The sequence below is a fragment of the Podarcis tiliguerta genome (genome assembly GCF_965153285.1).
Source record: "Podarcis tiliguerta genome assembly, chromosome: 3".
Lineage (NCBI taxonomy): Eukaryota > Metazoa > Chordata > Lepidosauria > Squamata > Lacertidae > Podarcis > Podarcis tiliguerta.
Window position 1 is genome coordinate 2,781,156 of NC_139536.1, and position 23,595 is coordinate 2,804,750.

The window sequence follows — 23,595 nt, forward strand, 5'->3', positions numbered from 1 at the left end:
ATGAGTGGTGGAAAAAGTAGCAAAAGGTTGCATGCTCTTATTCTCAAGATGTGGAAATAGGAGATTAGAAACCTCATGCTTGCCAACGGCAAAAGAGAACAGTCCTTTCTGAGATACGTGAAATATATGTGGGGGATTTTATATTTGTGAGTTCCGATACAATCTGATCTAATCTGTACCTGCCAGGAGAATTTGGATTTGGTTACCTCCCAGCTTTCACACTCCCCAAATGTTGCAACGTAGTTCTTGGCTCAAAAGGAACTACCAAGAATGTGTGTTTTGAGACAGAATATGTTTCAAAAGATATATTTTGATAAACAAGCCCTGTTTTAAATACACATTCAAGTGCAAATTTTAATGCAGCATTGAATGGAAAGGCTTGGATCGATGAGTGAGCACATGCAGGAGTGATTTGACGTGGAAATACTCTGTTCTGAATATTATGGAAAATTTATACCCACATGATTGATTTTGGAGCATTTGTGCCCCTACTCTTCAGGCGAAAAGGCTCCTAGAGCAGCTTGCATACAGTCAGTTAAAACAAGACAGTCCTTTCCTGCATGCTTACAGCGTAAAAGGCATGACATAAAAGGAAAAAGGGATGAGGAGGGAAGAGGAGCAAAAGTAAACTTGAGAGCCGCATTTTAAAGTTAGATAGGAAATAATGACTATCTAGAATAAAAGCAGATCAAGGGGTACCCGATGCAGCTGGTCTTTCACATTTCACATTTCATGAATGTCTGCAAATAGCTCAATATAACAAAAGATTTCAGCCACTGTGCTGTTTGTTTTTCTCATCAAAAGTGTGGCTGACATCTTCTGCATCCCATGGGGGGGTGAAGACAAACATGAGCAACAGCAACCTCTAAATTCACTGCAGAGCGGGGGTGGGGAGAGTGAAAGTTTAAATGGTGCATGAGCTGAATATGAGTCAACATTGCGATGCAGCAGCAAAAAAAGCTAATGGAATTCTGTGTTGCATGAACAGGAGTTTAGTGCCCAGATCAGGGGAAGTTACAGTACCTCTTTTATTCCGCCATTGTCAGACGCCTCCTGGAGTACAGTGTCCAGTTCTCGACACCATTGTGTAAGAAATATACTGGCATATAAAGGTAAAGGGACCCCTGACCATTAGGTCCAGTCGTCGCCAACTCTGGGGTTGCGGCACTCATCTCGCTTTACTGGCCGAGGGAGCCGGCATACAGCTTCCAGGTCATGTGGCCAGCAGGACTAAGCCGCTTCTGGCGAACCAGAACAGCGCACGGAAATGCCATTTACCTTCCCACCAGAGTGGTACCTATTTATCTACTTGCACTTTGAGGTGCTTTCGAACTGCTAGGTTGGCAGGAGCAGGGACCGAACAACGGGAGCTCACCCTGTCGTGGGGATTCGAACCGCCGACCTTCTGATCGGCAAGTCCTAGGCTCTGTGGTTTAACCCACAGCGCCACCTGCATCCTTACTGGCATATACTATATGCCAATATTTGGATATACTATTTGGATATAATAATATTTGGATATAATTATAATATAATATATAATTAAAGAATGGGAAAGGTTGTGGAATGAAAGGGTAAAATTTACAGCCTGTAACGCTTTGAAAGAGAATATGATGAAAATGAGGTATTGATGCTATATTACACCAGTGAAATTAGCTAAAATGTATAAGACAAATAATAAATGTTGGAAATGTAAAGAAAAAGAAGGAGCATTTTATCCTATGTGGTGGGAATGTAAGAAAGTAAAGAACTTCTGGGAAATGATAATGAAAAAGATGTTGAAACATACATTCTTAAAAAAAACCAGAAGCATTTTTACTTGGTATTATAGGCCAAGACATTAATAGGCAAGATGTTGAATTGTTTTTATATGCAACAACAGCGGTAAGAGTATTGTTGGCCCAGAAATGGAAGCAAGAAGAAATTCCGACGAAAGAAGAATGGCAGACGAAATTAATGGACTATGCAGAATTGGACAAAATGACAGGAAGGATTTGAAACCTGCGGGACCAGAGATTTACAGAAGATTGGAAGAAGTATGTGAACTATTTGAAGAGCAACTGTAAAGAACAAATTACGCTAATAGGACTACAAAAAGTTTTGTAAGGAGAATTATGTGAAGTGTGTCAAAGTAGAAAAAATAAGAGATATTGGTTATGAGTTTGAAATGTAATAGGGAAGATAAGAAATGCATACTAATTTTTCAGACAGGATTGATGGAAGTCAAAAAGATTGAATAAGATGTAAGAGTAGGTTTAATTACTGTTGAAAATGGTATGTTAAAAAACTAATAAAAATTGTATTTTTTAAAAAAGAAAGATATTGGCAAGCTGGAAGGTGTGCAGAGGAGGGCAACCAAGATGATCAAGGGTCTGGAAACTAAGCCTGATGAGGAATGGTTGAAGGAGCTGGGAATGTTTAGCCTGGAAAAGAGGAGACGGAGAGGAGATATGAAAGTCATCTTCCAATATCTAAAAGGCTGTCACATGGAGGATGAAGCAAGCTTGTTTTCTGCTGCACTGGAGGGTAGGACTCGAACCCATGGCTTCGAGGAATGAGATTCCGACTAAACATCTGGAAGAACCGACTCCCTTAGAAAGTGGCGGACTCTCCTTGATTGTAGGATTTCAACAGAGGTTGGGTGGTCCTCTGTCAGGGATTTTGTGATTCCTGCATCGCAGTGGGTTGGACTAGATGACCCTCAGGGTCCCTTCAACTCTACAATTCTGAGGTTCTATGAAACTTAGCAGGCTGCAGATTAGGATGGAAGCTTTTAGGGGAGATGAAGGTGATACGTCAAGGCAACGTTCCCTATGGCACATCGACATCCTTCGTCCATTATCTGTACAAACAGGTTCTGCAGCTTTTCAAAACCAGACAGAAACCTGCATAACGTGCAGGCGAAGTGGAATGTGTGCCAGAAACAACGATGACTCTTTTTACGCAATTTTCTTTCTCAGTCTGAAGTGGAACAAACCCCCAATCTCCTCTGTGCTTCCAGAGTTACACAAAAACTCAGAATGGCACGCAGTCAAAATTCCTAAGACACGGGGGTGGAAATTCCTGGATGCCGCTGATAAGGTTACCAGTGGCTTGCAGCCACAATATTTATGCTCTTCCTTCTCTGTCGGAGGCAGACCCTACCTGCCCACGGACTGTCTCGCCAGAGTGGTGCATGCTCTAGTTCTCTCCCGCTTGGACTACTGCAATGTGCTCTACATGGGGCTACCTTTGAAGGTGACCCGGAAACTACAACTAATCCAGAATACGGCAGCTAGACTGGTAACTGGGAGTGGCTGCCGAGACCATATAACACTGGTCTTGAAAGACCTACATTGGCTCCCAATACGTTTCTGAGCACAATTCAAAGTGTTGGTGCTGACCTTTAAAGTCCTAAATGGCCTTGGCCCAGTATCCCTGAAGGAGCATCTCCACTCCCATCGTTCAGTCCGGACACAGAGATCTAGCGCCGAGGGCCTTCTGGCGGGTACCTCATTGCGAGAAGTGAGGTTACAGGGAACCAGGCAGAGGGCCTTCTTGGTAGTGGCACCCACCCTGTGGAACACCCTCCCTTCAGATGTCAAGGAAATAAGCATCTATCTTACCTTTAAATGACATATGAAGGCAGCCCTGTTTGGGGTAGTTTTTAATATTTTATGCTGTATTGTTTTTAACACTCGATTGGAAGTCGCCCAGAGTAGCTGGGGAAACTCAGTCAGATGGGTGGGGTATAAATAAGAAATCATTATTATTGTATGCCTCTCAGGACCAGTTGCTGGGATTCACAAGTGATGAGAAAATGCTGGTAGACTCAGGCCGGCTTGTGGGCTTTTCCATTTGGTTGGACACCGTGAGAACTGAGTGTTGGACGGGTTAAAGAAACAACTTATTCATGCAGCGCAGAGTTAAACTGTGGAACTCCCTGCCACAGCAGGCAGCGATGGCCAACAACTTGGATGGCTTTGAAAGAGATTAAGGCAAATCCATGGAGGAGAGGCTACTAGCCAGGATGGCTATGTTCTGCCTCCACAGTTGGAAGCAGCAATACGGCTAAATCCCAGTGACTGGAAAGCACAGGAGGGGAGAGTTGCTCTTGTGCTCAGATCCTGTTCAGAAGATTCATTTTGGGGGATCTGGCTGGCTGCTGTGAGAACAGGGATGCAGGACGAGGTGGGCCGTTGGCCTGATCCAGCAACGCTCTTCTTATGTTCTTAGTAAAAATCAATGTGGATCCTAAAAACACTGGAAGTGAAAGCTGGACCATAAAGAAGGCTGATCGCTGGAGTATTGATGCTTTTGAATTCTGGTGCTGGAGGAGACTCTTGAGAGTCCCACGGACTGCAAGAATATCCAATCGATCCATTCTGAAGGAAATCAGCCCAGAGTGCTCACTGGAAGGACAGATCCTGAAGCTGAGGCTCCAAGACTTTGGCTACCACATTAGAAGAGAAGACTCCCTGGAAAAGACCCTGATGTTGGGGAAGATGGGGGGCACAAGGAGAAGGGGACGACAGAGGACGAGATGGTGGGACAGTGTTCTCGAAGCTACCAGCATGAGTTTGACCAAACTGTGGGAGGCAGTGGAAGACAGGAGTGCCTGGCGTGCTCTGGTCCATGAGGCCACGAAGAGGCGGACACCACTAAAGGACTAAACAACAACAACAAACACACCTTGCTCTGACATGTCGCCCCCTCCTTTCTCTTCTCACTAGATCCTTTGGGTGCCTCCAGACTGTCACAATTTTGTGGGAGGGATCTGAGCTGGAAATTGAGGCATTTAAAAGTAGAACAAAGCAGTCTTGTTGCTCTAGCACAACAAACCCACCTTTCTGGGAAACCAATCAGAACCCCCCCTCCCCCCAAAAAATTAGCTTTTTCCATTTGGAAAACGGGGAAATTCATTCTAAAGTCTGGGTTGTCTAACTGCTCAATGAGAAGATGTTGTCTTTTTCTTTGGCGATCCCTCGTAGCTGAGTAAGATTGTCTTCCATGAACACGGTTTTCACAGTGAGTCCGTAAGTGACTGTGGAGGCCAATTCTGGATTCACACGTTCTTCTACAGTGGGGACATTGGTTTCCGGGTGGGAGTCCATCACGGTGTGGATTTGTCAAGCATGCCTTCCTCTTAGCACGTTTCTCCCTTGCATCCTGAGTTCGAGTGTCTTCAAAGCCCACGACACCTTTGGTAAAGGCTGTTCTCCAACTGGAGTGCTCGCAGGCCAGTGTTTCCCAGTTGTCAGTGGTTATACAGCGGTACCTCGGGTTAAGAACTTAATTCGTTCTGGGGGTCCGTTCTTAACCTGAAACTGTTCTTAACCTGAGGCACCACTTTAGCTAAGGGGCCTCCCGCTGCTGCCGTGCCACCGTCGCGCAATTTCTGTTCTCATCCTGAAGTTCTTAACATGAGGTACTATTTCAGGGTTAGCAGAGTCTGTAACCTGAAGCATCTGTAACCTGAAGCATCTGTAACCTGAGGTACCACTGTACTACATTTTTAAAAATTTGCCTTGGGACAGTCTTTAAACCTCTTTAAACGGCCCACAAGCAAATCTGGGTATATGCAGGTTGAATGCTTGCCGTCGTGTAACTGCCCTGCAAACCAATCAGTGTGAAAGCTGAATGAAGACCTGATAGAGGATAGCCTCTGTGTGAGTTTTATGCAAGCAAATCGAGATGAATGCTGAATAAAAGGTCATCTGAAAGGATCCTTAATCAATTCTGGCAAGAGATCTCACTTCTGCCTCTGCGAACTCAAGGTCCATCTTCTGGGGTGGGGTGATGACTTGCTGATTGGCTCGGCTTATGACAGAGCCCCACATAAGGCTGGGGGCAACAAGATGGGGGGGGGGACAGGAGCAAATTCCAGCAGAATTTCAGTTTGTGCCTTGAGGGCTTAAGGAAGAACTCACTGCCAGAGAAGGCAGGGATGGCCACTAACCTAGATTAAGGTTACCAGATTTTTTTTTCAATGAATCTGGGGACACTTTTCAACTTCCTACTACAGTCATAGCTCGGGTTGAAGTCACTTCAGGTTAAGTCTTTTCAGGTTGCGCTCCGTAGCGACCCGGAAGTAACGGAGTGTCTTACTTCCGGGTTTCGCCACTTGCGCATGCGCAGACGCTAAAAATGATGTCATGCGCAGAAGCGTCAAATTGTGACCCGCGCATACACAGACGTGCAGTCGCGGGTTGCGTTCGCTTCAGGATGCGAACGGGGCTCTGGAACGGATCCCGTTTGCATCCTGAGGTACTACTATAAATAGATGGATTTTGTCAGGGTACTGATTTGTAAATCTGGGGACTGTCCCCAGGAAACGGGGACGTCTGGTAACCTTAACCTAAAGGTAAAGGACCCCTGACAGTTAAGTCCAGTCGCAGATGACTCTGGGGTTGCAGCACTCATCTCGCTTTACTGACCGAGAGAGCCAGCGTTTGTCCGCAGAAAGTTTTTCTGGGTCATGTGGCCGGCATGACTAAGCCGCTTCTGGCAAACCAGAGCAGCGCACGGAAACGCCGTTTACCTTCCCGCCGGAGCGGTACCTATTTATCTGCTTGCATTTTTTGGTGTGCTTTTGAACTGCTAGGTTGGCAGGAGCAGGGACTGAGCAACGGGAGCTCGAGCCGTCGCGGGGATTTGAATAACCAACCTTCTGATCGGCAAGCCCAAGAGGCTCAGTGGTTTAGACCACAGTGCCACCCGCGCCCCCTAACCTTAACCCAGATGGCTTTTAATAGATGATTAGACTAATTCAAGAAGGTAAAGGTAAAGGGACCCCTGACCATTAGGTCCAGTAGTGGCCAACTCTGGGGTTGTGGCGCTCATCTTGCTTTACTGGCTGAGGGAGCCGGAGTACAGCTTCCAGGTCATGTGGCCAGCAGGACTAAGCCGCTTCTGGCGAACCAGAGCAGCGCACGGAAATGCCGTTTACCTTCCCGCCGGAGTGGTACCTATTTATCTACTTGCACTTTGAGGTGCTTTCGAACTGCTAGGTTGGCAGGAGCAGGGACCGAGCAATGGGAGCTCACGCCTTTGTGGGGATTTGAACCGCCGATCTTCTGATCGGCAAGCCCAAGAGGCTCAGTGGTTTAGACCACAGTGCCACCTGCATCCCCTAACCTTAACCTAGATGGCTTTTAATAGATGATTAGACTAACTCATGGAGGAGAAGAGGGCTATTGATGGCTTCTACTCACAATGGCTATGCACTGCCTCCATGACTGGCTCCAGCAATGCTTCTGAATCCCAGTTCATGGGAAAGCCACTTCCGCCCTGCAGACGAGGTGGTGTTGCTGGCGTCACGGCTCCCCCGCGCAATTGGGGGGATTCCCGGCCACGTCACCTCCTGGCCAGCCAATCAGCTGGCTCTGGGGGCGTGGCCTGCGCTATTTAAGGCTGGACACGGCCGGGGATCTCCCTCTTTTCCCACCCACCAGCTGTTCCTGCTTTTCCCACCCTCCCGCCTTATAAGGTTTTCGTTCCTTGACCTTGCTATGGACGTTGGTTGGTCGCTGTTGAGGGGCCTGGTAGGAATTTTTCCGCTTGGCAAATTGGCACCAGCCACTTGGTTTTCGCCTCCCTCATAGCAAATCGTCACAACTTTCTGGGTATTGGCAGTTAGGCATTGGTATTGCTCTGTAGATGGAAGAGGGGAGGAAGAGCCATCACCTGCCCCACATATTGAAGGGTAGTCCGGTAAAAGATTCCAGGGGGCGTGGCCCTGTCCGAAGCCTATGGAGGTGAGGGCCTAAGGCACGCCCCCTATCGGTGACCCCGGGGGAGTTCCTAGTTGATGTGCATCAGCAGGACTCCCCCTACTGGTGGTTAACCCTTCCCAGACTTCAAGTGGATGTGCTGAAGCCGGATATAGTTGGTTAGGGCCAATGCCTAAGCCAATACTGCTCATCACCTGTAACCAATAAAGTTGTGGCCTTATTTAGCCCATTAACCTTAATAATTGTGTCATTATTTCCACTGGGGGGGGGGGACTCGCCACGCAACTGCAGGAGGAGACAATGCCCTTGTGCCGGATCCTGCTCACCAGTTTCACACAGGGATCTGGTTGGCCACTGTGAGAACCGGATGCTGGACTAGATGGGCCGTTGGCCTGATCCTGCAGGCTGTTCTTACGTTCCTGCAAAGGCTGCAACTGTGACCAACCCCCCCCCAGCCCTTTAAAAATTCCTTTCCCTACCCTTCAAGGCAAATTCTTTCAGCTAAGCCAGAGCCCTGTGCAATCTCCCATCCAAGAACGGAAGAGAATTTGGAGGGCTGTATAACTATAATTATATATGTTTCCAGGCAGCAATTAAGCAGCTCCGTTCTGAGAAGTTAAAGCCTTACGGCATCCTAACTGAGCCCATGGGCTATGGGGAACTGGGGTGGGGTGCGGAGAGAATCCTCACACACACACCGCGCTGAGCAATTTAGGGTATCTCAGTGCTTCGCAGCAGACAGAGGCAGCCTGTAATTAAAGCCGGGACAGGCTTTTGCGTCAAAAGGCACCCAAACCGTGTAGCAAACCAAGGGAAATGAAAGTTTTCGCTTGGGGAACACATTCTTGAAGCAAGACGAGAGTGCTCTCTCGCGCTCATGTCCTGCTTGCAGGCTTTCTTTGGGGGAATCTGGCCGGCGGCCGTGAGAACAAAATAAAGGACTTTCGTGTAAAGTCCAGATCAAGCAAGATGATCGTGCGTCTTTATTCTGCCATAGTATACCTGAAGGAGCGTCTCCACCCCCATCGTTCAGCCTGGACACTGAGGTCCAGCGCCGAGGGCTTTCTGGCGGTTCCCTCCCTGCGAGAAGCCAAGTTACAGGGAACCAGGCAGAGGGCCTTCTCAGTAGTGGCGCCTGCCCTGTGGAACGCCCTCCCATCAGATGTCAAGGCAATAAGCATCTACAGTGGTACCTCCGGTTAAGAACTTAATTTGTTCCGGAGGTCTGTTCTTAACCTGAAAGTGTTCTTAACCTGAGGTAGCACTTTAGCTAATGGGGCCTCCTGCTGCTGCCGCGCCGCCATCGCATGGTTTCTGTTCTCATCCTTAAGCAAAGTTCTTAACCTATTTCTGGGTTAGCGGAGTATGTAACCTGAAGCGTGTGTAACCTGAAGCGTCTGTAACCTGAGGTACCACTGTATCTTACTTTTAAATGACATCTGAAGGCAGCCCTGTTTAGGGAAGTTTTTAATGTTTGATGTTTTAGTGTGTTTTTAATTTTCTTTTCGGAGCCGCCCAGAGTGGCTGGGGAAACCCAACCAGATGGACGGGGTATAAATAACAATTACTACTTCTTCTTCTTCTTCTTCTTCTTCTTCTTCTTCTTCTTCTTCCCCACCTGGAGTTGTGCCCAGTTCTGGGCACCCCAGTTTAAGAAGTCTACGGGCAACCCTTTTCTTAAGAGCCAGCGTGGTTAAGAGCAGTAGTCTCGTAATCTGGGGAACCGGGTTCGCTTCCCCGCTCCTCCACACACAGCTGCTGGGTGACCTTGGGCCAGTCACACTTCTCTGAAGTCTCTCAGCCCCACTCACCTCACAGAGTGTTTGTTGTGGGGGAGGAAGGGAAAGGAGATTGTGAGCCGCTTTGAGACTCCTGAAGGGGAGTGAAAGGCGGGATATCAAATCCAAACTCTTCTTCTTCTCTTCTTAAACTAAAGAGACCCCTACGCTAGTCGTTCCTTCCTCTTGATCATTCCGGTTACCCTATCCTGAACCTTTCCAAACTCCGCACTGGGCACAGAGAGGGATGTGTGAAAATGGGTAAAAACTCCAGCTCTGCGCTCCGTGGTTCCACATCAGTTTGTAGCAGCCCCACAAAGACCCAGGCATCCTCCTTGGCTAGGCTGCCTCAACCCCACAGCTCCTCCCTGTCCTCCAGGCTCTCATTCACTGATCTGTGCCTTTTCAGCGAGTCTCCCAGGAAACCGATTGCTCCTCTCCCTGCTTCTTAGCTGCAACGGGCTCTGTGTGGGATGGAGGTGGTGACATTTTTCTGTTCCTTGGCGTTCAGACCGGTGGTAATGTGACGGAGTGTGATTAATGACATCCATCAGGCTTTGGGGAAAATTACTCCAGGTGCTGCTTTCACACGGATAATGTGAGGTTGCCTTGGCACTCAGTCAGACTTGGTACACGTTGGACTGGATGCCTGATGATCGCCTTCCAAAGCAACTACTCTATTCCAAACTTAAAAATGGAAAGCATAATGCTGGTGGTCAACAAAAGAGGTTCAAAGACTCTCTGAAGGCAAATCTTTAAAAATGTAGTATAAACACCGACAACTGGGATACCCTGGTCTGCGAGTGCTCCAGTTGGAGAACAGCGTTTACCAAAGGTGTCATGGGCTTTGAAGACACTCGAACTCAGGACGCAAGGGAGAAACGTGCTAAGAGGAAGGCACACTTGGCAAATCCACACCGTGATCAACTCCCATCCGGAAACCAATGCCCCCACTGTGGAAGGACGTGTGGGTCCAGAATTGGCCTCCACAGTCACTTATGGACTCACTGTTAAGACCGTGTTCATGGAAGACTATTTTACTTGGCCATGAGAGATTGCCGAAGAAGAGGAAGAGGAAGAGGAAGAGGAAGAAGAAGAAGAAGAAGAAGAAGAAGAAGAAGAAGAAGAAGAAGAAGACTCAGTCAGACTCTTGGTCCATCCAGCCCAGCTTTGCCCCCAAATCTTTCATTGCAGAGATTTGATTTCTAGCGGGAACTGAACCAGGGGCCTCTTTCAGACAATTGGGAGGTCATGCGCTATAAAAATCAAGTCAGTAAATACTTTTTGTCACAACCCTGTAAGGCAGAGCAAGCTTGTGATTCTTGCCCTAGTCCTTGCTGATCCAGAATTCTGTATCACACTTTCCTTTGTGCTACAGGCGGGCTGATTCCCTTTTAAAAAATGTAAAGACAAGGCATGTAGTCAGCTGAATGTAAATTTGCCCCTAGACACACACACAATTATTCTAAAGGTGGAATGAATTTTGTAAAAGTTGAAATACTGGAGGAGGAGAGTGACTGGGTGACATCTCCAGTTTCTAGCCAATCAGAAGTGTGCTGAGCCAGAAACTGACATAATGATGCCTTCCGTTTCCAGCCAATCAAGTGTGTGCACAGCCAGCAGCTGACTTAGTGACATCTCCAGTTTCTGGCCAATCAGCACTGTGCTCAGCCGGAAGCTGCTGTAAACACACAGAATCCGTCTCCACTGAGCTCAGTCCAGGAGACAATATTGCACATCTAATCAAAACACAAGGAAGGCATTTCCACAGCTGACTAGCTGTTCCAATGCTGTCCTTCTTGCATGTTCATAACACATTTTTATTGTCAGCCGACATGAGATTATCACTGAAGAGCTGCCTCAAAATGCACGAAATAAATGGCAGAAAATGCTTAGGCTGTCACCAAAACACAACCTCCAGGATCTTTGGAGATGGAGGGGAAGGGAAGGGAAGGGCATAGCACCTTATAGCCACGGTTTGCAATGTTGTGTTGGCTAAACTGTGGTTGGCTGTTACTGCATTTTAATATTTTATAATTGTTGTTGTTGTTTAGTCGTGTCCGCCTCTTCGTGACCCCCTGGACCAAAGCACGCCAGGCACTCCTGTCTTCCACTGCCTCCCGCAGTTTGGTCAAACTCACGCTGGTAGCTTCGAGAACCCTGTCCCACCATCTCGTCCTCTGTCGTCCCCTTCTCCTTGTGCCCTCCATCTTTCCCAACATCAGGGTCTTTTCCAGGGAGTCTTCTCTTCCCATGAGGTGGCCAAAGTCTTGGAGCATCAGCTTCAGGATCTGTCCTTCCAGTGAGCATTCAGGGCTGATTTCCTTCAGAGTTGATCTTCTTGCAGTCCATGGGACTCTCAAGAGTCTCCTCCAGCACCAGAATTCAAAACCATTCATTCTTCGGCGATCAGCCTTCTTTATGGTCCAGCTCTCACTTCCATACATCACTACTGGGAAAACCAGAGCTTTAACTATACGGACCTTTGTTGGCAAGGTGATGTCTCTGCTTTTTAAGATGCTGTCTAGATTTGTCATTGCTTTTCTCCCAAGAAGCAGGTGTTTTTTAATTTCGTGGCTGCTGTCACCATCTGCAATGACATGGAGCCCAAGAAAGTCAAATCTCTCACTGCCTCCATTTCTTCCCTTTCTATTTGCCAGGAGGTGCTGGGACCAGTGGCCATGAAATATTTTATAATAGTAATAATAATTTAATAGTAGTTTCTTATTTCTACCCCGCCCATCTGGCTGGGTTTCCCCAGCCACATTTGATTAATGTGGATCTTACTGCATTGTGTTCTTGTGTTGTGAGCTGCTCTGCTACAGAAATAAACAGAGAGCAGCTAGACTGGTGGAGGACCCATGCAAATTTGCAATATCCACAAGCTCAGAGCTTAGCGAATGTGGATCAATTCCCACTTCCTTTCTTAGCATCATTCCTTTTCTTGGCTCTCTGATTCTTTCATCCCAGCAAAAGTCAGGCATCACCCATTTGCACCCGTCTTGGAGGCAACCGTAGTATCACGCTGCCCCAGTGAAAGCTGCGAAGGCTGCAGTTTATTCATATGTCGCAGCATGCAAGATGACTGCCAGCTCTGTCTCCATGGGAAGGGGTTGCGAGAAGGGGGGGACGACGCCTATTACTCTCATGCATCACTCATTTGTAAATCTCTGTCCCTCGTAGGAGGATAGCGGAAGGGATGAGGTCAGCCAATTCCTCAGTGAGGCCATTAACGCAGCGAGTCTGTTCTCAGTCATTCAGGATTTGGCCCGCTGTCAAATGATATGTTATTCCTCCCTCTGCCCTCTCTCTTTCTTTGCAACGTGTAAGAAATAATAACAGTGAACCGGAGTAACTTCAAAGCAGGTGGACCAAGTGTAACTTTCAATAAGAGCCTAAGAATTTAAAAAGAGGTAGGGAGGATCAGGCCAAGGTTGGCATCCTGTGACTGCAACTCAAAAATCGAGGAAGGAACGTAATTTCCTGTATTCTTTTTAAAGGTAAAGGGGTCGGTGGTCGGTGGTTCGAATCCCCGCGACGGAGTGAGCTCCCATTGCTTGTTCCCTGCTCTTGCCAACCTAGCAGTTCGAAAGCACGTCAAAGTGCAAGTAGATAAATAGGTACCACTCCGGCGGGAAGGTAAACGGCGTTTCCATGCGCTGCTCTGGTTTGCCAGAAGCGGCTTAGTTCTGCTGGCCACGTGACCCGGAAGCTGTACGCCGGCTCCCTCGGCCAATAAAGCAAGATGAGCGCCGCAACCCCAGAGTCGGCCACAACTGGACCTAATGGTCAGGGGTCCCTTTACCTTTAAAATGCTATAAGGAAGGTTCCTGTGTCATACGTTAACATCACAGGAGGGGAGAGGCCCCAATCCTGGCTCAAATTCCTCCTGATCAGCAGGGACTAGCATGCATGCCTGAGTTAGGCTACCAGATGGAGAGTTGGAATTGGCAGGGAGCTGCTGGTGGCAGCAGGCTGGAGGAGCCAGCCAGCTCCATCTCCCCCAGGAAGCGCCTGTACTTGTGAGAATCACACTCTCTGCAGATCAAATGTCTCTCCTCTCCCGGGGTGGAAAGCTCAGGCTGCGTTTGCACGGCTCTGTCGCCCCCTCATGCCCGTTTGGGGCGAGAGCGACACCAGCAAGGCACTCTTCCTCCTCCGGGCAAAGCTCTTGCGCCTTTGACAGCTGCGTGTCAGGCAGGAATTCAGCCGGTGCAGCTTTCCCCAACTCTGAAAAACGCGCCGGCAGGGAACGTTTACTATGTACCTTGGTTGGATTGAATTTGTACACCATCCACACATGCATATCGAGGGGAGACTACCCTAAGGGCAATAGCATGGGGGGAACCCCGGGTTTTTTGGGACATGCAGTGCTTCTTCCTCTGTTGGAAGGACTGCTTTTGGGGGACAGGAGGCGGGCGGGTGTGGGGGATTCCCTGGTCCTGAATGGGTTAACTGTGCCCCTGAAGGACCAGGTGCGCAGCCTGGGAGTCATTTTGGATTCACAGCTGTCCCTGGAGGTGCAGGTCAATTCTGTGTCCAGGGCAGCTGTTTACCAGCTCCATCTGGTACGTAGGCTGAGACCCTTCCTGCCCACAGACTGTCTCACCAGAGTGGTGCATGCTCTAGTTATCTCCCGCTTGGACTACTGCACTGCGCTCTATGTGGGGCTACCTTTGAAGGTGACCCGGAAACTACAACTAATCCAGAATGTGGCAGCTAGACTGGTGACTGGGAGCGGCTACCGAGACCATATAACACCGGTCTTGAAAGACCTACATTGGCTCCCAGTACGTTTGCGAGCACAATTCCAAAGTGTTGGTGCTGACCTTGAAAGCCCTAAACGGCCTCGGTCCAGTATACCTGAAGGAGCGTCTCCACCTCTGTCGTTCTGCCCGGACACTGAGGTCCAGCTCTGAGGGCCTTCTGGCGGTTCCCTCGATGCGAGAAGCCAAGTTACAGGGAATCAGGCAGAGGGCCTTCTGGGTAGTGGCACCCACCGTGTGGAACGCCCTCCCAACAGATGTCAAAGAGAAAAATAACTAGCAAACTTTTAGAAGACATCTGAAGGCAGCTCTGTTTAGGGAAGCTTTTAATGTTTGATGCATTACGGTATTTTAATACTGTGTTGGAAGCTGCCCAGAGTGGCTGGGGAAACCCAGCCAGATGTGTGGGATATAAATAATAAATCATCATCATCATCATCATCATCATCATTATTATTATTATTGGCTTTAGATACCTATGAGGTCCATCAATTACCATATAGCATATATTCAACACAAAAAACAGCTGGACATAGAAAGGGCCTCGTCAAACCTAAATCCGGCCCTACAATTCGTAGGGTTTTTATACGATCTGAGCTGCTTTCTGCCTGACCCCTCTCCTCTCGCCTCCTGTCTCTCCAGGGAGTGATGTTCCGGCTTTAGCTACCCCACCGCTGCCGCTGCTCAAAATGATGTCCGGACTGCCGGAGGCGCTGAGCCGGCTGAGGGCAAACTCTCTGCGCAGCTGCTTCAGCCTGGCAGGGCCCTCGGAGTCCACCATGGTGGCCGTGCCCATCGACATCGACAAGGATGAGGTCCGGATCCTCAAGGTCTGCTTCCACAGCAACAGCTTCAACATGGGGAAGAACTTCAAGCTGGTGAAATGTACCGTCATGACTGAGATCAGGGTGAGACTGTCACAGGGAAAAGGCTTTTTGGGGTTTCAGCCTAAGATCGGAGGGCGGTGGCGGCGGCGAGGAGGGACCTTACTTGTTTGTTTTTACCTCCACATGTGGTGGGAGTGTCCCAAAATCCAACTATTCTGGACAACAGCCATACAAGAAATATGTAAAATAACTAAGCAAGTAATAGACATCACCCCAGAACTGGCCCTACTAAACATCTTCCAAGACAACAATGCCCATTTACACCACAAAGAACTCATAACCCACCTACTCTCAGCAGCCAGAAGCATCATAGCCAGACACTGGAGAGACCTGTCAGGAGTAAGCATGGCCCAATGGTACCAAATAGTATGGGAAACAGCCCTACTAGAAAAATTAACTAATAAACTGAAACTGACACGGAGACAAACAGAAGAAGACACCTTCACCCCGGTATGGCTCCCCTTTATCACATACACAGCCCAACAGGACAATGACAAAAATCCACCAACAGCATACAAATCAATATGGCTAACCTGATCCAAAACACCCACCCACCTCACTCACACATGAAAACAAAGATCACCACAGCCAATCACAAGCAAACAATCACACCCTAGGCCAACCCCAACCTCTCTCACCACCAAAGGACCACAAGTGAACAACACAAGCAACGCTGACACCAAACTCTACATACATTAAACATAATAGAAACACCGCCACCCGACCACCCCCATCCATCTTCCCTCTCTCCACCCCCCCTTTCTTTTTTCTTTCTTTTTTTCTTCTCCCCCTAATGCCTCAACAAATGAAACGGATTTTTAAAAATGTTACATGGAGAGAAAAAAATACGAGGCATTACACTTACTTCTGTAAAACAAGAAAATCCTTAATAAAATATGAAGATGGGGGGGGGGGGAAACAAGAAGAAAAGGCTTCCAGCAGAACCAAGAGGGTGGGGAAACCCAAGGAATAATAATTTTAAACCTTAAAGCGCCACAGACAAAATTGCAAAGACTTAGCGCAGCACCAAAGGGACAATAAAGTATTTTATACTCCTTTTTTTTTATTGGGTTTCCAAATTATTACAGATCAGACCAGATTACTTTAATTTAATACAATTTATTGTTTTAAAAACAACATCAGACATTAAAAACTTCCCTAAACAGGGCTGCCTTCAGATGTCTTTTAAAAGTCAAATAGTTGTTTATTTCCTTGACATCTGCTGGGAGGGAGTTTCACAGGGCAGGCGCCACCACCAAGAAGGCCCTCTGCCTGGTTCCCTGTAACCTCACTTCTCACAGGGAGGGAACCACCAGAAGGCCCTCAGCACTGGACCTCAGTGAAGGATGGGGGTGGAGATGCTCCTTCAGGTATACTGGGCCTTTGAGGCCGTTTAGGGCTTGAAAGGTCAGCACCAACACTTTGAATTGTGCCCAGAAACGTACTGGGAGCCAATGCAGATCTCTCAGGGCCGGTGTTATGTGGTCTCGGTGGCTGCTCCCAGTCACCAGTCTAGCTGCCGCATTCTGGATTAGTTGTAGTTTCCGGGTCACCTTCAAAGGGAGCCCCAAGTAGAGTGCATGGCAGTAGTCCAAGCGGGAGATAACTAGAGCATGCGCCACTCTGACAAGACAGTCTGCGGGCAGATAGGGTCTAATCCTGCATACCATATGGGCCCTTCTCCTGCACTCCCTGGCCTCTTATTGCCTCTTTCCTGTGCATTGTAACATTTAAGACTAGTTAAAACTCAGGCGCAGCGTTGCATAGTGGTTAGAGAGGACGTGGGAGAGTCCTGGGTTCAAATTCTACTCAGCCATGAAACTGACTGGGTGATGTTGCTGCAGGGACGGGGGGGGGGGGGGATGGCGACTATATAGTCCAGCACCCTGTGATCCCCGGAGGAAGGGTGCTATAGAAATTTAATAAATAGATAAAGGCCTGCCACTTTGAGCACCCTTAAGAAGGGACAGAAAATCAATTAAGAAAGAAAGAAAGAGATAAAACGAAATGAAAGCAACTTATTACTGGTATATAACCTCTCCTTGTTTACACTTTATTTACACCAAACCTTAGAGCAGGCACCCCCAACCTTCGGCCCTCCAGATGTTTTGGACTACAATTCCCATCATCCCTGACCACTGGTCCTGTTAGCTAGGGATCATGGGAGCTGTAGGCCAAAACATCTGGAGGGCCACAGGTTGGGGATGCCTGCCTTAGAGATTAAAACAAAATTATCCAGAATGTTTCCTTCCCACCTCCCCCGACCTATCCAATTACTGTTGTTTGATAGGGGTGGGGTTCTTTCTGGAGATGCTCAAATACCCCTAATGTTTTTGGGTTCCCTGAGGAAAGTCTTATTGTTGTTGTTTTTTAGTCGTTTAGTCGTGTCCGACTCTTCGTGACCCCCTGGACCAGAGCACGCCAGGCACTCCTGTCTTCCACTGCCTCCCGCAGTTTGGTCAAACTCATGCTGGTAGCTTCGAGAACACTGTCCCACCATCTCGTCCTCTGTCATCCCTTCTCCTTGTGCCCTCCATCTTTCCCAGCATCAGGGTCTTTTCCAGGGAGTCTTCTCTTCTCATGAGGTGGCCAAAGTCTTGGAGCCTCAGCTTCACGATCTGTCCTTCCAGTGAGCACTCAGGGCTGATTTCCTTCAGAATGGAGAGGTTTGATCTTCTTGCAGTCCATGGGACTCTCAAGAGTCTCCTCCAGCACCATAATTCAAAAGCATCAATTCTTCGGCCATCAGCCTTCTTTATGGCTCTCACCTCCATACATCACTACTGGGAAAACTATAGCTTGAACTATACGGACCTTTGAGGAAAGTCTTAGTTCTCCAAAATCTCAACATGCAGAGAAGGGCTCGTTACGTGTCCCAGAATGTCAAGCGCCACGGGCCCAGCAGGATCATCTAAGGTGGCTTGCATAAGTAGGAACCCGCAGATGGGCTTCAGAGCCACGTTAGAGCATCTGAAAACATCTTGCGCATGAGAAGTACATGACAGAACATTCCCAGAGCATATGGACCAGCGAGGCCACATTTCCCTTGTAGGAAAAACAAGCAGCAGGGGTTTTTTTAATTAAAAAAACCAGTTTCCTCCTTTTTATAGCAATCTAGTGTCCTTTAAGTCTCAACCTAACACACGCACACACATTTTTATTAATTTTTTTAACGTATCATTTCCAACAATCACATAACATAACTTCTTATCTTATATAATAATTTAGTCTTCCATCAACACCACTGATGCTTTTCCATTCTTTCTCACTTATTCTGCATTTCTTAATTTCTCTATTGTTGTTTAGTCGTTTAGTCGTGTCCGACTCTTCGTGACCCCCTGGACCAGAGCACGCCAGGCACTCCTGTCTTCCACTGCCTCCCGCAGTTTGGTCAGACTCATGCTGGTAGCTTCAAGAACACTGTCCCACCATCTCCTCCTCTGTCGTCGCCTTCTCCTTGTGCCCTCCATCTTTCCCAGCATCAGGGTCTTTTCCAGGGAGTCTTCTCTTCTCATGAGGTGGCCAGAGTCTTGGAGCCTCAGCTTCAGGATCTGGCCTTCCAGTGAGCACTCAGGGCTGATTTCCTTCAGAATGGAGAGGTTTGATCTTCTTGCAGTCCATGGGACTCTCAAGAGTCTCCTCCAGCACCAGAATTCAAAAGCATCAATTCTTCGGCGATCAGCCTTCTTTATGGTCCAACTCTCACTTCCATACATCACTACTGGGAAATCCAGAGGTTTAACTATACGGACCTTTGTTGTCAAGGTGATGTCTCTGCTTTTTAAGATGCTGTCCAGGTTTGTCATTGCTTTCCTCCCAAGAAGCAGGCGCCTTTTAATTTCGTGGCTGCTGTCACCATCTGCAGTGATCATGGAGCCCAAGAAAGTCAAATCTCTCACTGCCTCCTTTTTCCCCCTTCTATTTGCCAGGAGGTGATGGGACCAGTGGCCATAATCTTCGCCACGGCAGGGCAGTGATCCATGAAGGGGATCTCTATTACTCTTAATTATCATTAACTAATAATTCCCCTCACAATCTTTCTTGCAATATTTCAAATAATCATCCTTACAAGACTTCTTGCAATCCTACTAGCATAATCTGTTCATTACAATTACCGTATTTTTCGCCCTATAGGACGCACTTTTTCCCCTCCAAAAATGAAGGGGAAATCTGGGTGCGTCCTATGGGGCGAATGCAGGCTTCGCGGACCTCTCCGCAAACAGCAGGAGCGCTCCCGCTGCTTGCGGAGAGGTGCCTGCATGCTGAAGCCTGCGCGCGCTGAGCTCAGCGTGTCCAGGCTTCGCGGACCTCTCCGCTAGCAGCGGGAGCGCTCCCGCTGCTGGCGGAGAGGTGCCTGCATGCTGAAGCCTGCGCGCGCTGAGCTCAGCGCGTCCAGGCTTCGCGGACCTCTCCGCTAGCAGCGGGAGCCAGCACTGGGCTCCCACGGCTTGCAGAGAGCTGCCTGTTTGGGGGCTGGGGTCGGGGGAAGCTCGGGCTTCCCCAACCCCGCGCCTGGGGGGGAAATAATTTTTTTCCTTTATTTCCCCCCAAAAAAACTAGGTGCGCCTTATGGGACGGTGCGTCCTATAGGGCGAAAAATACGGTACTTTTCAAATAGTTCTTATATTTACTCCAGTCTTCTAAGAATCTCTGGTCCCGCAGGTTTCGAATCCTTCCTTTTAATTTATCCAATTCTGCGTAGTCCATCAGTTTCATCCGCCATTCTTCTTTTGTCGGTCATTCTTATTGTTTCCGTTTTTGTGCCAGTAATATTCTCCTGCTGCCATTGCATATAGAAACAACTTACAATCTTGTCTATTAATATCATCTCCTACAATGCCAAGTAAAAGTGCTTCTGGTTTCTTAATAAATGTATATTTCAACATCTTTTTCATCTCATTATATATCATTTCCCTGAAGTTTTTCACTTTTTTACATTCCCACCACATGTGATAAAAAGTTCCTTCCTTTTCTTTACATTTCCAACATTTATTACTTATTTTATATATTTTAGCTAATTTCACAGGGGTAATATACCACCTATACATCATTTTCATCACATTTTATTTCAAAGCATTGCATGCAGTAAATTTTAATCCTTCTTTCCACAGTTTTTCCCAATCTTTTAGCTGTATATTATACCCAAAATCTCTGGCCCAATGTATCATAACCGACTTTACCTCTTCATCTTTCAAGTGCCATTCAAGCAGCAATTTATACATTTTAGACAAAATTTTATACTTATTATTTAATGCATCTGTTTCAAATTTTGATTAAGTCTCAATCTAATCTTTGGGGTGGGGAGAATTGCTTCTAAAGAACAATTTCGTCAAAATGACTGGATTCCCCCCTCCTCTGGAATCTGATTTCTCCAAATTGCTCAAGATTGTCACAACTTTTTTCTTTTCTCCCACCCTTTTGTCCTGCACACACACACACACACACACACACACACCTGGCCTTTCCTGCTTTCTCACTGCAACTCTGCTCTGCAGGAAGTGATCAAGTCGATCCTACAGAGCGGGAGGATCGGTCCGGACATCCAGCTCGCCGAGTGCTATGGATTACGCCTGAAGCACGTGAAATCGGACGAGATCCACTGGCTCCACCCGGACCTGACGGTGGGGGAAGTCCAGGACAAGTATGAGAGTCTGCACATTGAAGCTGAGTGGAGGTAGGAAGTCAACGACCGTGGCTGGAGGGAGCTGATGGGATTTGTAGTCCAAAAGTGCTGTGTTGGTTGGAGCGGATGGGAGTTGTAGTTCAAAAGGGGCTGCGTTGGCTGGGGCTGATGGGAGTTGTAGTCCAAAAGGGGCTGCGTTGGCTGGAGCTGATGGGAGTTGTAGTCCAAAAGGGGCTGCGTTGGCTGGAGCTGATGGGAGTTGTAGTCCAAAAGGGGCTGCGTTGGCTGGAGCTGATGGGAGTTGTAGTCCAAAAGGGGCTGCGTTGGCTGGAGCTGATGGGAGTTGTAGTCCAAAAGGGGCTGCATTGGCTGGAGCGGATGGGAGTTGTAGTCCAAAAGGGGCTGCGTTGGCTGGAGCTGATGGGAGTTGTAGTCCAAAAGGGGCTGCGTTGGCTGGAGCTGATGGGAGTTGTAGTCCAAAAGGGGCTGCGTTGGCTGGAGCGGATGGGAGTTGTAGTCCAAAAGGGGCTGCGTTGGCTGGAGCGGATGGGAGTTGTAGTCCAAAAGGGGCTGCATTGGCTGGAGCTGATGGGAGTTGTAGTCCAAAAGGGGCTGCATTGGCTGGAGCGGATGGGAGTTGTAGTCCAAAAGGGGCTGCATTGGCTGGAGCTGATGGGAGTTGTAGTCCAAAAGGGGCTGCGTTGGCTGGAGCGGATGGGAGTTGTAGTCCAAAAGGGGCTGCGTTGGCTGGAGCTGATGGGAGTTGTAGTCCAAAAGGGGCTGCGTTGGCTGGAGCGGATGGGAGTTGTAGTCCAAAAGGGGCTGCATTGGCTGGAGCGGATGGGAGTTGTAGTCCAAAAGGGGCTGCGTTGGCTGGAGCGGATGGGAGTTGTAGTCCAAAAGGGGCTGCGTTTGCTGGAGCTGATGGGAGTTGTAGTCCAAAAGGGGTTGTGTGGGCTGGAGCTGATGGGAGTTGTAGTCCAAAAGGGGCTGCGTTGGCTGGAGCTGATGGGAGTTGTAGTCCAAAAGGGGCTGCGTTGGCTGGAGCTGATGGGAGTTGTAGTCCAAAAGGGGTTGTGTGGGCTGGAGCTGATGGGAGTTGTAGTCCAAAATGGGCTGCATTGGCTGGAGCTGATGGGATTTGTAGTCCAAAAGGGGCTGCGTTGGCTGGAGCTGATGGGAGTTGTAGTCCAAAATGGGCCGGGTTGGCTGGAGCGGATCGGAGTTGTAGTCCTAAAGGAGCAGCGTTGGCTGGAGCAAAATAAATGCAAAATAAATAGCAAGAAAAGGCAGATCTCAGCATAACACTCAAAACGGAGAGGTGTGGCACCAAATCAGAAGCGTAACCCTCCAAACGGAGTACGTTCGGCTTCCGAAAAACATTCGCAAACCGGAACACTTACGAATTACCAGATTTGCAGTGTTTGGGTTCCAAGTTGTTTGAGTACCAAGGAGTTTGAGAACCAAGGTGCCACTGTACTGCAATCTCTGGGAGCTGGCGAGTTCCAAAGATAAGATGCTGCCAGCAAAACCGGAGAGAGGTGTGGAGATGCTGGATGTGATCTTCAAGCAGGTGAAGCGATGGGTATCGTAAGATTAAACTGTCCTCTCCTTTTAAGGTACGACCTCCAGATCCGCTACCTCCCGGAGGACTACGTAGAACGCTTCCAAGAGGACCGGACGACGCTCCTGTACTTCTACCAGCAGGTTGGAGGCCTTGCGTTTATCCCGGGCGCAGCTGTGTTGAAGCCGTGTGGCGCTGTGCTCTCCTTTTGCGCATAGGCAAAACGGTGGTAGGTCTGCCATAGATCAGCTGCTTGGCATGAAGAAGGCCGGTGGTTCAATCCCCGGCGTCTCCAGGTATGGCTGGGAAAGACTCGAGCCTGAAACCCTGGAGACCTTCCTGCCAGCAGGACAGTACTGAGGTAGAATCATAGATCTGTAAGGACCCTGAGGGACATCTAGTCCAACCCCTGCTATTCAGGAATCTGTTGTCAAGGTGGGATTCGAACCCGCAACCCTAAGGTTAAGTGTCTTCTGCTGAGCATCTTCCTGCATGAAGCATCTTCCTATGCCCCTGTGTACATCGAATTTGATGTGTTTCTCAGCATCTTTAGGGATCTTTAGGGCAATTATTATTATTATTTGTTTGTTTGTTTGTTTATTATTTATACCCCATCCATCTGGCTGAGTTTCCCCAGCCACTCTGGGCGGCTTCCAATCAAGTGTTAAAAACAATACAGCATTAAATATTAAAAACTTCCCTAAACAGGCCTGCCTTCAGATGTCTTTTAAAGAGAAGATAGCTGCTTATTTCCTTCACATCTGAAGGGAGGGAGTTTCACAGGGAGGGCGCCACCACCAAGAAGGCCCTCTGCCTGGTTCCCTGCATCCTCGCTTCTCGCAATGAGGGAACCGCCAGAAGGCCCTCAGTGCTGGATCTCAGTGTCCGGGCTGAACAATGGGGGTGGAGATGCTCCTTCAGGTATACAGGACTGAGGCCGTTAGGGCTTTAAAGGTCAGCACCAACACTTTGAATTATGCTCGGAAACGTACTGGGAGCCAATGCAGATCTCTCAGGTCTGATGTTATGTGGCTCCAGCGGCCGCTCCCAGTCACCAGTCTAGCTGCCGCATTCTGGATTAATTGCAGTTTCTGGGTCACCTTCAAAGGTAGCCCCATGTAGAGCGCATTGCAGTAGTCCAAGCAGGAGATAGCCAAAGCATGCACCACTCTGGTCAGACAGTCTGCAGGCAGAATGGGTCTCTGCCTTCGCACCAGATGGAGCTGGTAGACAGCCGCCCTGGACACAGAATTAACCTTCGCCTC

General features: G+C 48.4%; 1 protein-coding gene across 8 annotated transcripts in view; it reads left to right on the plus strand.

Moving 5' to 3' along the window:
- PTK2B (protein tyrosine kinase 2 beta) overlaps window positions 1-23,595 on the plus strand; it is a 117,787-nt gene that overhangs the window by 35,855 nt on the left and 58,337 nt on the right. For all 8 annotated transcript variants that reach the window (XM_083432498.1, XM_083432500.1, XM_083432499.1 and 5 more), the window contains 3 exons: window positions 14,899-15,164; window positions 20,639-20,817; window positions 22,386-22,473. In XM_083432498.1, coding sequence (XP_083288624.1) covers window positions 14,946-15,164; window positions 20,639-20,817; window positions 22,386-22,473 — 486 coding nt within the window. In that variant the 5' untranslated portion in view covers window positions 14,899-14,945. The remainder of the gene's footprint in view (window positions 1-14,898; window positions 15,165-20,638; window positions 20,818-22,385; window positions 22,474-23,595) is intronic.